General features: G+C 42.2%; 2 protein-coding genes across 7 annotated transcripts in view; one reads left to right on the top strand and one right to left on the bottom strand.

The window, feature by feature from the left end:
• Ttc23 (tetratricopeptide repeat domain 23) overlaps positions 1-6,966 on the bottom strand; it is a 72,838-nt gene extending 65,872 nt beyond the window's left edge. For all 3 annotated transcript variants that reach the window (XR_012908309.1, XM_075952944.1, XM_075952945.1), the window contains exon 1: positions 6,545-6,966. The gene's annotated coding sequence lies outside the window, so the exon portion shown is untranslated. The remainder of the gene's footprint in view (positions 1-6,544) is intronic.
• Positions 6,967-10,327: 3,361 nt separating this feature from the next.
• Lrrc28 (leucine rich repeat containing 28) overlaps positions 10,328-15,370 on the top strand; it is a 107,968-nt gene continuing 102,925 nt past the window's right edge. For 3 of the 4 annotated variants that reach the window (XM_075952897.1, XM_075952899.1, XM_075952898.1), the window contains exons 1-2: positions 10,352-10,455; positions 14,143-14,370. In XM_075952897.1, the coding sequence (XP_075809012.1) occupies positions 14,203-14,370 (168 nt within the window). In that variant the 5' untranslated portion in view covers positions 10,352-10,455; positions 14,143-14,202. Of the gene's footprint in view, positions 10,456-14,142; positions 14,371-15,370 lie in introns of all 4 variants that reach the window. The other variant, XM_075952896.1, reaches the window with a different exon arrangement.

Here is a 15,370-nt window from a genome sequence, read left to right as displayed (position 1 = left end):
CATCTGTCTCCCCTTCCCCAGCTCTGGGAATACCCAGGGAGCTACCACAGTAGGCCTTTTACACGTGAGCTGGGGATCCAAATTAGGGCCTTGCTTGGAAACTACCATGCCAACTGAGCCAGGCTCTCTGTCTGTACGGCCCCTCACCCCCAGGTCCAGAGTCTTGTTATGTAGTCCAGTCTGGCCTCAACAATCCTTGTGCCTGCATTTCCCATGTCCTGAGAATATGGGCATCTGCCAGCATGCCTGACAAGTTAACATGGCGACTGAATGCTCTCCTCTTATGACAGAAAACAGAAAGGATGTTTTTTAGCACCTGTGTTCAAGATTGAATTCTGGTCAGAGTAACTAGGCAAGACAATTAAAGGAATGAAGATTGGAAAGGAAGAAACAACTTTATTATGGCATGATCCTGTGTGCAGAAGAAGCCTAAGGAATCCAGGGACAAGGAAACAAGGAATAAGAAAACTCCTACTAGCACTGCTAAATACATTTAGTAAGTTCATATATACAACAGATACACAACAGAAATAAACTATATTTTTCTTTCTCCCACTTTTTTTTTTGAGGCAGGGTTTTTCTGTGCAGCTTTGGAACCTGTTCTGGAACTCGCTCTGTAGCCCAGGATGGCCTCAAACTCGGAGAGATTCACCTGCCTCTGCCTCCCAAGTGCTGGGATTAAAGGTGTGCACCACCGCCACCTGGCTCTCCCATTATTTCTATTCTGACTTTTTATTACTTATACATTTGTGTGTTAAGACAGCATGTCACCACACAGGCCCGGGCTGGCCTGGAACAAAACTCTGCCAAGCAGGCCGGGGTTGAACTTGTATTGATCCTCATATCTGCCTCCCAAATGCTGGATGACTGGTAGGCACCACCATGCCATTGGCATGTATGTTTCCTTCTTTCTCCTCCCCCTCTATCTTCTGTGGTATGTGCAGCTCTGGGCACTCCCGGAGGCCAGAGGTCAGCCTCAGAGTTACTCACACTGGTTTTCATTGTTGTGTCTTGAGACATTGTCTCTCACTGGGACCTGAGCCATGCCTCAGGTTCCCGAGTGCTAGGACCACAGGGATGTCCCAGAAGGCCTGGCTTCAAAAATTATATTTATATATGCTAACGATATATAACCTGAAAATGAAACTAAGGAAATGTGGCTATGAACAATAGCAAAACAAAAAACAAACAAACAAATAAAAACCACCTCATGAATAAATGTAATAAAATTGGGTTGAATCTGAGATGACTCCCATGGGTTCATATTTAAATGCTAGGTCCCCAGGCTATGGAACTATTTTGAAGACTGGAGCTTTGAGAAGGTGGGTGTGGTGTGGGTGGTGGAAGTAGGCCATCGAGGGGTGGAGCTTTAAGGCTATAACCGCCCTGGATGCCAGCCTGGTTTCTCTGCTTCCTGCCTGCTGCCAAATGAGAGGCCTTTCATGCTCCTGCTTCCTCTGCTGCAATGGGATGAAACCGTGCACCCATGGGCTGACCTCTTTCATCTTTTAAGTTGCTTCTGTCAGGCATTCAGTTCTTGCTCTGTGAAAGTAACTAATACCAGACATGACTGAGAATTAAGGAAATTAAAGGAAGCTTAGCTATCTGGAGAAACACCCCCCATTCATAACGAGAGGCTTCAGTGTCTTCACACTGATCTGGAGATTTGAAACAACACCTATCAAAATATTAATGGTCTCTTTTTCTTTGCATAAGTTTAAAAATTTATACTTAAATTCATATGGAAATGCAAGAAACTCAAACTAGATTAAACAATCCTTAGAAATGGAGAAAGCTAGGTAATTAATACTTGGAATTTTAAAAGTAGCTATTAATATGAAAGTTTTAAAAAGTCAGTCAGGAGCCGGGAGGTGTTCGTGTACACCTTTAATCCCAGAACTTGGGAAGCAGAGGCAGGCGGATCTCTGTGAGTTCGAGGCCAGCCTGGTCTACACAGAGTGCGGTCTGTTAGATAGCCAGGGCTGCACAGAGAAACCTTATCTCAAAAACAAAACAAAACAAAAGTCAGCCAGGTATGGTAGCACGAATCTGTAATAGCAAAACTTGGGAAGGTAAGTCAGGAGGACCATGAGTTTACATCAGCCTGGACCACACAGTAAAAAAACCCTGTCCCAACCAGGCAAGTGAGCCAACCGAAAAACAAAACAAGAGGCCCTAACAAACCTACAGTAATCAAAAACTGCTTTAGAAGCAAAGTGCAGTATTGCATTCTCAAACTGTGGTGCCCAGAATGGTGACCGCAGAAAAAAACGTCCTAGATTCTCAACATTTGCTGGGGGAGTAGATATTATGTCCCCATCAGGTAAACAATGTAATTATGTCACAGGATCATGTGAGTCATCTTGATTGTGGTGATCACCATAGAAACAAACATGCCAGACTGGATGGCAACAAGCCCATGAGGCCTCAATACCGCACAGAGAGCTATAGGCAACTGAGGAAAGCTAGGAGCAGGAGAGGAAGAGCATATTAGTTTGTCATCCAGGGCAAACAGTCAACCCTGAAATATACATAAATAGACATCATATGGACTCAACAGGTTATATTTAGGAATATCTACGTGTATACATACATATACAACATTTACATATACACATGCAATAACAATGATGCAAAAAGATCACGCATATGAAGAACAGTAAAGGATATACAGGAGGCTTCTGAGGGAGGAAAGGCAAGGGAGAAATATTGTGATTAAAATACAATCTTGAAAATAAAGAAAAAAGTTATAAAAAAAAAAACCCTGTACAACTTGTAAGATTTTAGTTTGTCAAACATAGCTCAGTTGAAGCGGGGACAAAACAGCAAAATGGCACAGCATTGGCATGAGGGCTGACAAACAGGACGAGGACAGAAGTTCAAAACCAACCCTGACACCCACAGTCACTTTTTTTCTCTTATTTTCTCCGGTGTCAGCCATCAAGCCCAGGGACTTGTGCATTCCGCCACCCCCGAAAGGTGCCAAGATACTGCAAAGCCAGAAAGAACAGTCTTCTCAGTAAAGGATGTCAGAACTGGAGAGGCACACGCAGAGAAGGAAGGTGGATTTCACAGCATACATAAAGATTAACTCCAAGCACAGTAGAGACCTAAATCTGGGAGCTGAAACCGCAAAACTCTGACCAAACACTGGAGTAAACCATCATGAGCTTGGATCCCCTGGATACAAGCTAAGGTACAAAAGAGAGAAGGGGAGAGGGATTAACTGGACTTTATCAACAGTAAAATCTTACTGCTCCAAAGGTAAATGCTAAAGACAACCTAAAGGATGAGGGAATAAGTAAAAAAATATTTATAATTCGACCACAATGTGACAGCACAATTGAAAATTAGGCCAAATATTTGATAAGCACTTTTTTTAAAAAAGGAAAATATAAGAATAGCTAAGAAGCACATATGACTAACATCATTAGTCATTATCAAAAGCACAAGGAGCTACCGATTCATATTCACCAAATTTTGCCAACAACAACAATAAACATGGACATAAGGAGCAGTGGCGAGGATGTAGAGAAGCAGGTACTCTCACACGCTCCTGGTGAGAAGGTGAGGGGTGTGGTTACCTCCTTCGAGGGTTAGACACAGTGTTCCTTTGTGACTCATGCATCTCCTTGTAGGCAAATACGGTTCAGTTGAAGAACATAGCCATACAAAAACTTATACACATCTTCCTAGAACTGATAGTCGTAATAGCTAAACACTGAAAGTATTCCACATCTCTGTGAACTCCCAATGGATAATCAGAATGTGGCATCACCATATCATGGAGAATCTTGATTAGCACAGATCTTGGAATGGATATGTATATATATCATATATATGAATATCATTTGTGTATATACATTGTGTGTGTGATCCAGTGGGCCTTAAAGTTCATGGATCACATTGAAGATGAAACTTCATGTCTTTTACATCAACCCCCTTCTCTGGGATAGGGCCATCATCACATTCCTTGTGGAACTGGACAACTTCTTTGTTCTTAGGCCCATAAATGTGCATTCACTAAAAATATTATCTATAAATTTTAATACAAGATCCAAATAGTAGAAACACTGTCATAGTAATTAAACCCCTACAAAGGAACTTAATCTAGGGCCTCATGCATACGAGGCAAGCATTCTACCACCGAAAAACGTTTCTAGCCCTTAAAATTGTATTTAGTTTACAAATCAAATTCATTGCATAAGTATCCTTCCATTATTTTTCTTGACTCTGCATGTAAGGAATGCCAAAATCCTCAGGGGAAAAGCTGATAACAGCTGGAGGAAGCCAGGACTGAGGTGGCCATGGATACAGTAACAAATGAACTCCTTCAAGGCACACGGACTTGATTGAAAGGATGGAGCAGGTGGTTGGGAATGCCCATCACACAGCAGTAAAGGCACAGAGACTCGAGAAAGACCGGATGTATGAGTGAGCGTATGTATGCGTGGATTATGACACTGGCACCTGTGTTGCAAGTGGTGCTTTTATTTTGCCACATTTCTTTGTTTCTCTAACATCCCAAGGGCTGGACTATTTAAAGGATTTACATGGATAACGTTTGGTAAGTATTTGGTAAGATGGTTACATGATAAGGGGACATTGTCTCAGAATCTATTGGGACTCGCTCTTACTAGACCAGACTAGCCTCGAACTCACAGAGGTCAGCCTGCTTCTACCTCCGGTGGGTTGGGATTAAAGGCGTGTGCCACCACCACCCAGCTCAGAGTCTATTTCTAAGGTTAGAGATTCCTCCTCTCCCTATCAGTGTGGAATCACTGATAGGTCAGCTTGCTATAGAGACACCTACACGAGGGCTAAGTCATGGAAGCAGCATAGGTGCCCATTGAAGAACCACCCAACGAGGAAAAGGTATACAACAGCTTTATTATTCGGTTTAAAGAAGAAATTATGTTGCCTGCAGGAAAATGGATGGAGCCAACGAGCATATTAAGAGAAATAAGCTAGTCTTGCAAAGTCAAACCTGACAAGTTTTCTCTCCATGTAGAACTAGGAGGGAAAGGGGCACAGAAAGAAATGGAAAACTTGAATACATGGAAGGAGAAAAGGGGATGGAGGAGAAAATAAAACGAAAAACTATGAAAATGATCAAAGCAGATTATTTGCCTCTACAAAGACGTAAGGGAACCCCGAGTTTCAAACATTTTTTTTTCTAATAAAAAAAAAAGGAGCTACCAATGGGCATCTTAGGATATGTGAGCTTCAGGTTCTTTGAGTCAGTTTTGGTGCAAGGGTGTAGATATGTCCCCGAAGCATTTTGCTCTTTGCAGGAGATGTCCTTCATTCTCTCTGCTTTCACAAAGCTGAGCAGAGGTTCTGGGGTATCACAGCAGCCCCCTGAGCATGTGGAGAACTGAGTTTTGTCCCAGACATAGCTCAAGTGACACTTCCTGTAGTGGCTTTTTGTGGCATTTGGTTAGGGGTAGAAATTCCTTTAGAGCAGTTCAGTATAATCATGAAAACCACGTTCAAAGGAAGAATGAATCCGGTGGGAACAGAAATCACCCTAGTGTTCTCCTTATATCACAACCACCACACCCGGTGACACACATTCAGAGTGCCAAATTAAAATGTTCAGCGCTTTTCAACGGCCACAAGGAAATGATTAGGATTTAGGCAAACCAACAACAGTAAATAAAGACACTTAAGCACAATGTCTCAAGAGATGTGGCAGCAAATTTGGATGTCAATTTATTACAGAGCTCTGGCCTCTGCCCTGGTGCAATCTTAAACTGCAATGCCAGTTTTCATACTGAAAATCCACAACCGAACTCCTTCATTCTAGTGACTGGCTCTTCATGTAACCTCTCGTTCTTTTTCAAAATAAAGGATTATTATCATTTTAACCAAGGTTCTTAATGAACCTCTTGCTGCAGTGAGAGCCAGCTCTGCTCAGGCACTCAGCACTCCTGTGGGATGCTACTTCCCTTCTTCTGTCCCTGTTGAAAATCTGCTAACAGGTACCACCAGCGCTAAGTTCTTCCTGAAGCTCCTGATGCTTCTAGCATCTGCCATGGTTACCTGCACATTGAAAACATGTGGATGCTTTCATTGAAAATCTCTGAGCCCCATTTGCCCAGACCTTGGTATGATCTTCTGGAGTTTTACTGTTTTATGTTCTTCTAGGTGAACTAAGAGCAACAATGTAAGAAACAGTTATTCTAATGTATTCCCAAACCTTATATCTTAATATTAATTAAATATCTTTTCTTGGGAGAATTCATCTGCTCGCTGATGCTGATGTTGCATATGCCAAAATTATGTTTGTCTTGGTCACAGGCAAATCCATCCTTCAACTTCCCACTTTACAAATACTTGTTCAGTTTGAGTTCAAAGTCAACAGTGATTTTTCTTCTCTAAATAGATGGCTTGTGTATTATGTCTGTTATCATACTGCACTGATACAATATCCATTTGATTAAAAATTGTAATATAAAATGTCTAAATCCACATTAAAGCAGCAATAGCAGCAAAGCACATTTTCTTGAAGCAAATATAATCGACAGTTAATCTTGCTTACCTTGCAAAACTCCACTGATAACCTGGGGATTGCGCTTCCAACTTCATTCTAAAGAGAAAAGAACTCTGAAAAACTCCCCCTTCCCGCCCTCAGATGGCGTCCGTGTTTTCTCTCGACGTGCCCTTAAAACTAGCAAAACAACAAATTAAGAACAACCTGGAATGTTTCTTAACTCTCTGCCTCCAGCTTTGTCGTAAAATCCTTCGTCAGATTACACAGTCGGAGGGGGTGAAACTCCGTTTCCTTTTCACAGTTCTCTTGACCGTCTGCTTTGCCTGCCTGGCCGCCTCCGCAGCGTTTTGACGATTTTACAACCCGACAACCATCAACAAGTCTGAATAGAGTGGTTTCATCCAAACTGAGAACAGCCTTTGTCCCTGAAGAAACCCAGTATTTTACAAAATTCCAGGCCAAAGAATGAATGATAGAGCCTTCACCAATAGGGAGTGGAGAAAAGAATTTTGTCAAACTTTGTAACCCAATCCTTGGGAGCCAGAGGTGGGAATTTTAGATGGGGGCAGTCTTTTCCTTGGAATTTTCTTAAAGTGGTATCACTGACTTGTTGAAGTTAAAAGTTGCCACAGGTTAAAACATCCAATTAGTTTCTCCTGTTTTAAGTCCAATGAAAATACGTAAATCGATACTCCACAAACTGGGTGATTTCTAACAGTGATTATACTATCAATACAGGAATTTTAACGTCAATTTGGGAAAGAAGTAAAAACTATTTTAACATGACTCTTTACGAGCAACTTTCGACGTTAATATCTAAAAATATTTCTCTCTTAAAAATGAAAACCAAAATTGAGATGCTTACATTACTTCAAAAATGTTTTTCTACTATTAATCTTTTTGTGACATTACACACACACACAGATTATAATTAAATCATTTCCCCCTTTCTTTCCTCCTGACCAAGCCTCCTAGGTATCCCTCCCTCTCTCTCTTTAAAATTAATGGCCTTTTATTATTTTATTTTTACATGCACACATAGCATGTGTGTGTGTGTTTTTCAGGGCTGACCATTTTGTATTAGATAAGCAAATTAGGCAAATTGGTGTGCTCTTCTGGGAAATACTTTTTCCCAATCTCAGCTTTCTTTAGTTGCCTGTAGTTCTTTGCATAGTGTTGAGGCCTCCTGAGCTTTCAGTAGTTGATGTTAGCATGGCTATTGGTGCAGTCCTCATTCAGGTCATGTTTAGGCAGATATGTCGGTGAGACTTTCTGTACAGATGTATCTTCTAACATTTCTAGGAGACATAGTCTCAGCAAACTCTGTTCCTCTGACTATTACAATCTTTCTGCCTTCTTCCACAGTGATCGCTAAGCCTTAGGAGTTGTGTAATAGAAGTATTGGTTGTGTCTCCGCTCTACATTGGGATTGCTTGTGGTTTTCTATAATGGTCTCCATAAGATGCAAAGAGCAGTTTCCTTGATGAGGCTTGAGGATTTCTAGGCTATTACACTTACTAGGCTAGACCCCAGAGGAAGACAACTAGAATATTTTTATGTTTTGAGAACTTCACACAATGCATTTTGATTAAATTCACTCTCCACTCCTCTCATTGTCCCAGATCTACTTCCTCTCTTCTTTTTAATAATCAATGGAGTCCAATATGCCCTGCCCTTATACCGGGATGAGGGGCCAGTCACTGGGGCAAGGTCTACCTACCAAGGGTCACATCTTAAAAGAAAACCAACTCTCCCTCCCCCAGAAGCCACCAACTGTCCATAGCTCCTGAGCTGGGGTGGAGGGCTGGTGAACCCCTTCCTCTTCCATGCTAAAATGTTGACCGGCTTTATCCTGTGCAGACAACCACAGTTACCATCCACTTAAACGAATGCAGAGGGCCTGTTGTGGTCCTCCCTGACCTCTGCCTGGTATCTTTCAGCTCCCTCTTCTGCAATGGTCCGCCAGCCTGGGAGTTAGGGAGACTTGGGGGTGGGGGTGTCCTATTTGTGGCTAGCGCTCCATTGATACTTATTTGATCAGTTGTGAGTTATGTTAACTACCACCCACTGCAAAAAGAAACTTCTCTGATGAGGTCAGAGAGAACAGCAAGTCTTATTAGTGGAGTTGATCCTTAATGCACCAATGATTTTTAATTTTACACTAACTATAGTTTTCCTGATTTTAAATCTGGGTGTTTGAAGGAATCTTAAAGTATTAAACTCCCCTCAAAAGTTTTAATAAACATAGGATATATATTATGCCATATACTTCAATAACTCCTTAAGATTGAATTAAATAATAAATAATTCATATTTTATTTGAACTCATATCTTACTTTGGAACTGTTACTATTTTTAATTTAACTGTTTTCTAAGTCATTCATTTCTAAGAGTAGGTAAGCTATCATGAAAGTAGTTCATTTGAAAGCTGAGGATGATTTGGGTGGTCCTAGTGCAGGCCTTTAATCCCCGTACTTGGGAGGCAAAGGCAGGCTGATCTCTGTGAGTATGAGGTCAGCCTGGTCTACAGAGCGAGTTCCAGGACAGCCAAGACTACACAATGAAACTCTGTCTCCAGAAACAAAAAAGACCCTGTCTCAAAATATCAAACCAAATCAAGCCAAACAAAACAAAAAACCAAAAGAGAAAGAAAGTTGTTGCATCAATGTGCACAACATTTTGAAAGAAAGTTTTACATGCTGGGCGGTGGTGCACGCACACCTTTAGTCCTAGCACTTGCGAGGCAGGGGCAGATAGATCTCTGCGAGTTTGAGGCCAGCCTGGTCTACAAAGTGAGCTTCAGGACAGTCAGGGCAGTTACATAGAGGAAACCCTGTCTTAAAAGAAAAACAGGCAAAACAACTTTTTTAAAAAACAAAACAAACTTTTATTCCCTGGTACTAGGGACGGAATCTAGTGCCTCTACGGAGCTACATACCTGCCTCCTTCTTTTTAAAATACTTGAGGTAGGTTCCTTTGCTCACTAAGTTGACCTTCAAGTTGTGATCCTCCTGCCTCAACCTCGAAGTGACGGACTGCACACGTGCTCCACCAGAACAAGCAGGGTTTTCACCTTGAAAAAGTGTTTATGGGCTGCCTACTTTAGCCATGTTAGGAACTGCCATATTAGTTCACTAAGTTTTGATTGTCCTTAGTTATTTCTCACACTGGAGCCTGTGTGTGTGTGTGTGTGTTTTGTTTTATTTTTATCTACGAGACAGAGTCTCACGTAGCTGAGATTGGCCTCTAAATCCTGACCTGGCTTCACCTCCAGAGCACTGGAACTCAAGCATAGAGCACCACGCCTAGGACCGGGTCTTAATGTTAGAGACTGTAGTTGGCGCCTCTCGGTGAGAGTTTCAAGCCCTTAAATCCAGTGCTCAAGTTCTTCTTGTTGATTGGATTTACTTGCCTTATGTAAGCCCGACGGCTTCTGTTTAAATGTCAGAATGGTAGAGTAACAGTAGCAGGGATTGCTGTCAAAGCAAACGCGAGACTGCACAGCCCTTAGGACGATGCCTTGTACAGAATCGCTCCGAGTTTTATTGTTGACATCTGTCAATGAGAGGCTGGGAGCGGAATGAATGTGTGAACGAAAAACAAGTCAGTTACATGCGGCTCCCGAGGCTAAAATGCTAAACTGAAATGCAGCTTTCCTACCATGCAAACTGGAGCCGGAAGCCAGAACAGAGCCATGGCCCAGACCCTGCAGGAAGTCGCGCTCTCGGCCAATAGACGCCTGGCTCTGAAAACGAGCGTCTCATTCCACCTATCGTGAGACAGCGAGAGCGGAGGCAAACTCTCGCGATGTTTTGATCTCCCGGGCCCTTCTTCCCCGATCCCTACTCCGTTAGGCACGCCCCTCTCCAGGCCCCGCCCTCGTAGCCCCGCCCTCCCTCTATCCCAGGACTGCCTTCCAGCGCACCCCGAGCACCCAGCGCTGGTCAGCGGGCGCCGAGGTGAGTGTCCTGTCTCCAGGCTCACAGGTCGAGGGCACTGGCCCGGCTCCTGGCGGGGACGCTCCATTTCCGTCGCCACAGAAGCGCCCGGGCCTCTGCCAGAAGGACCACGAGCTGTCCGGCCTTGAGTCTGTTGTGTCCGCAGCCCCTGGTACCCGGGTACCCTGAATCCCTCTGGGCTCCCTGCTGCTGGATTCTTATGACTAATTCTGATTGAACTAACTGAGGCAAAACCAAGACGTCTGGTACCTTTTCTCAGGGAGAAAACAGCCTTTTACAAATGCTTATAACATACTGTTTGTAAGACCCTAATCTCCAGCGTCAAGAAGTCAGATCGTGTGTATTCTATCAACTCAAGTACTGCAAAGTCAGTTAGGGAGTATTCTTTAAAATATTTGTGCTTAAGATGGGGGTTTTCTTAAGTTGGAAAATTGTTCTGTTTGCTTCTGCTGAAAAGGCATTGACGTTGGACTTTCAGAAAACTGAAGAAGTCGCTGTATAGAGTTAATACTAACTACAGTATTTACGTTAATTGTGGACAGGAGATGAAGTTGAAAGGGACAAGAAAACATGAGGCTCTGAAAGGCTGGATTGCCAATGAGTGCATATTGGGAAAAAACAAGAGCATTGTTGCTGGAAGCTTTTTGATTTCATCTGTATGCACCTTATTCCCCAATCTGCCTCTGTAGCGAGATGCATTCAGCCAAGCCTAATGGTGCTTTTCAGGCAGCCAGTTGCAGTTGGAACATCAGAAAGCCATTTGGTTGTAGTGAATGGAGATTTTGGACATAGTTCTACTTTGCAGAAGGAAAGCCTTCCATTTATGTAATCTTTGTGTGTCTCATAATGATGGCACATTGCCTACGTTTTACCTTTGTAAAAAGTTGTGTTAATAGGTAAGGTGGGACCCAGACTTTGGTGTTAGAACTACCTCTGTTGTGTTTGTGACGTGGTACCTCATCTGTAACGTGGATTAGTTCAAGTCTGCTGTACTGCTTGGCTGTGAGGATAAAGGTCCTTATGGCAGCTAGCAAGTTTAGAGAGTCTATGAGTGAGCTCAGTGGGTAGATGAAAAGTCAACCTTGGAACTCTATTCTGATTTTATCTAGTTATTAGCTGTTTGAAAGCTAAAAGTATTTAGTTATTGTAATATTATACAGATATGAAGAAAACCTCTGCCCTCAGGATTTTACAGACTTGTCTAAAGTGTCAGTAAACTGGTGTGTGTGTGTGTGTGTGTTTGTGTGTGTAATATATACTACAAATTGTAAAAACTTAATAACTGGCTTGCTCTGGAAGAAAGCCAAGGAAATAATTAGTTGGGACAAGGAAGTGAGTTTTCTGTTGAAATCTGCAAAGCGAAAGAGGCAGTTTCCTGGCTAAGAGGGGAACAGCAAGTGCTTGGAGAAGTTTGACAGCTCCCAGGAGTAAGAAAGCCCAGGAACTTGGTGAATCTGTCAGAGGAGGCTGGACAGGCAGGTTGGGCCCAATGGTCAAGCGCTCTGAAAGCTTCATAAAACTTTGCTTTCCTCAATAGGGAGTTGATAAAGTGTTTATTTAGTAAGGCATGCCCAAGAGGGAGAGATGCAATTATGTGTACATTTTCTGAGGCTCATTGCTGTAGTTGGTATGTTGGAAGCGATGAAAGTGGATACGTGGAGACCAGGAAAACAGCTGGCCAGGGCAGGAGATGGCAGTGGCTCGTGGCTTTGGCAGATGGAGCGACGTGGCTGGAATTGAGATGTATTTTGTAAAGAGAAACACTAGCTTTGTGATGGATTGAAGGAGCTGTGATGGAGAGGACAGGACCCTTCGTGACTTCCGCCTGAGCTGCTGTGTGCAGAGAAGCGTGTTTTCCTGGAGAGGCGACTGGGGGTGAACTGTAACAGCTGTCTGGAAGGTGTGACATGGAGATGCCGTGAGACAGCTGACTCAGTGGATAATTACCCAGGAAGCTTTGTGTTCTACACAGAAGCGTGGATGCTGTCGGTCCTGTAGTTCCCGTCACTTTGTATAAACACATATAAGATGTCCAAAGAGCAGGTGCCTGGCAATAACGTGAGGAAGTAGATGGAATAAATATGGGAAAGCATTAAATTCGTAGATTGACCTGGAACTGTTACTGAACACTTCATAGAAAATGGCAACTGTTGTCTTCTGAGCTAAGAAATGAGAGTTTGAAAATGATAGAAAGTAACCCCAAAGTTACAAAACTCCGCTCCTTAAAAACCTTCATACAAATGCTCAGTGAGAATTACTTTCTTAAAATGAATAAAAACTTTGCCTTAGGAATAAGGATGAACAAGCTTATTAACATGGGAGGAAACAAAACACAGGGCTTCCCAAACTTGTCAAAGATGGAAGGGCTCATAAGGGCTTAAAAGCAAGACTCTGACACCAGTGGGTTTCAAAGTGTGAGTTCTTCACAGCAAAGCACACGATTCCAGACAGCCAGGGCTGCACAAAGAAACCCTGTCATGAAAGAAACAAGGGAGGTGAGGGCAAATGTAGCTTCATTTTTTTTTCTCAGTTTTGCGACTGGAAGAGACTTTACAATAATTTTTCAACCAACGTATAACTGCTACATCTATACAAATCACCTGAGGCCCACAACAGTTTATAGTTGGATATCACAGGGTTCATGTTCCTAGTGCAGTGGTTTTGACTAGTGACTTTGGATCTCTCACTCTTTGCTATTTTTGATAATCTTCAAAGCTCTAAAGAGAAGGATAAAAATATAAGAAAGGTAGAAATGTGAAGTATTTGACAATATTTACATAGTAGAAAGTAAAGGAATTAAGCTGTTAGTGAAATAAGTACAAATAATAGTTATTTTAATGTTTGAGATAAGTAAAACACAAAATTCAAAATGAGACAGCTCAAAATGAAAATGGGGCGTGCTGCATTTGAGAGTTTTTTAAGCCTTTTCTTTGATTACATGCTGTACAACTTGCCTCTGAGGTCTGTGGATGCAAAGCAGTTGGTATAGAGTGCTTTCCCAGTGGGCATAGAGCCCTGGGTTTGATCTCACTACTACAGAAACAAAGAGGTGTGCCCTACAACTGGAGGCAGAAACAGGAAGATCAGAATTTTAAGATCTTTGGCTATATAGCCAAGTTCTAGACCAGTCTAAGATACACGAGACCCTGTCTTACAAAAATAAAACCAGAAACTGGTTTCTGTTGTCATAAAGATCCTTACCTCAAGTCCAAAAGAAAATTTCCTCTCTCCCTCCCATCCATCCCTCCCTCCCTTCCTCCCTTCCATCCCTCTCTCCCTCCCTCCCATCCCTCTCTCCCTCCCTCCCATCTCTCTCTCCCTCCAGGTTCTTTGAAACAGAGTTTGTCTATGTAGCATTTTCATTGTCCTGGAACTCACCTTATAGACTAGACTGGGCTTGAAATCACAGAGATCACCTGCTTCTGCCTCGAGTGCTGGGATTATAGATGTGAGTCACCACTGCCCAGCCAGTTAGGTCTTTTTCTAGTAAAAGACCTAAATATTGCTTAATCAGAGTACTCTATTATGATTTTAATGTCCCAAATACGAGCAGAAATTTTAGTTGTCACAAAAGAAGGTAGAAAGTGTAATTGTCTTTAATGTTGGTATATTCTGGCTCTGTAGGCTAACAGGTTTGTATGCAGTGCTTGTAAGAAATCTTACAATGATTTTTTTTCCTCTTTATAGAAATGGACCAATTTTGACAAGATGTAGTGCTGCGGCGTGCCTGATCAGAGATGTTCAGTCATGGCATCCGAACTTTGTAAGACGATCTCTGTGGCCAGGCTTGAAAAGCACAAGAATTTGTTCTTAAATTACAGGAATCTGCACCACTTCCCATTGGAGTTACTGAAAGATGAAGGGCTGCAACATCTGGAGAGGCTCTACATGAAAAGGAACTCGCTCACAACCTTGGTAGAGTATTGCATTGCATTATTTCCATTTGTAGATGTGGTCCTGACCAACATGTCTTTTATTCACCCATGCTACTCAGATCAAGGATTGCGCATGCAGGCGACGGAGATGCACAGGGGCTGTCAGTGCGCTCGTTACCTAAGTCCCTGCAGTTAGGCTACAGAAGGGATGTGCAGGCAAGTGAAATAGTCCCATATACCCCTGAGACAGTTAGTCTTAACTTCAGTCAGCAAGCACACCTCTCATGGCCTGTGCTTCTGCTGTATGTCAAAGCAGCCTAGATAAAAAGGAAACCGGAGAAGACCAGTTAGCCTGACTCTGACTTGTAGGAATTCAAAAGAGAATGAGCTGAAGATTAAAGTCTTAAGATATATTTGGGGAGTTTAATGAAGCCTTGTGTGTTAAGCAAACAAAACCTTGTCAAAATCAGAGTGATCTTGTGTTGGGATATCATATGTTTGGTGGGAAAAACCTTGCTGCTGCAGCAACATTTAATTCACTTTTTGTGTTCCAAGAGAAAGCGCAAAGTCTACCTGATAGCCTATTCTATGTAAGACAAAGAAACTATTTCAATTTGGGAAGAGAAAGTTCTAACCAGAGTTTTATTCCCACTGCTCATTATAAAATATGTTCCCCGTTTTAAATGAATTTATCTTATATGGCCTTTTGTGGTTATCGTTTTACCTGATTTGAATCTTTTGCTTGAATTTATGACTTAGGTTAGCCTGCTGTTTCTTTGTAATTGAACCTTTCTGTGTTTTGAACTTTCCTTAACTATCTGGAAAGTGTGCCGTACTAGTTTTATATGTGTGGATGTATTTCTGGACAAATCAGTCTATGAAAAATACCTGAAATAGATGAAATATACTATAAAGTGTATCTTTATCAGTAAACGCTTGGCTATGCATGGTTTAGTGCTTGACATATTGGTACGAATGTAAGGTTGAATACCTAGCTAGGTTTTTGAACTTAAAAATGTCTTATCTATACTTTCATTAGT

Source organism: Microtus pennsylvanicus, chromosome 18 (genome assembly GCF_037038515.1).
Source record: "Microtus pennsylvanicus isolate mMicPen1 chromosome 18, mMicPen1.hap1, whole genome shotgun sequence".
NCBI classification, from domain to species: Eukaryota; Metazoa; Chordata; class Mammalia; order Rodentia; family Cricetidae; genus Microtus; species Microtus pennsylvanicus.
This window is presented reverse-complemented; position numbering and strand designations above follow the sequence as displayed.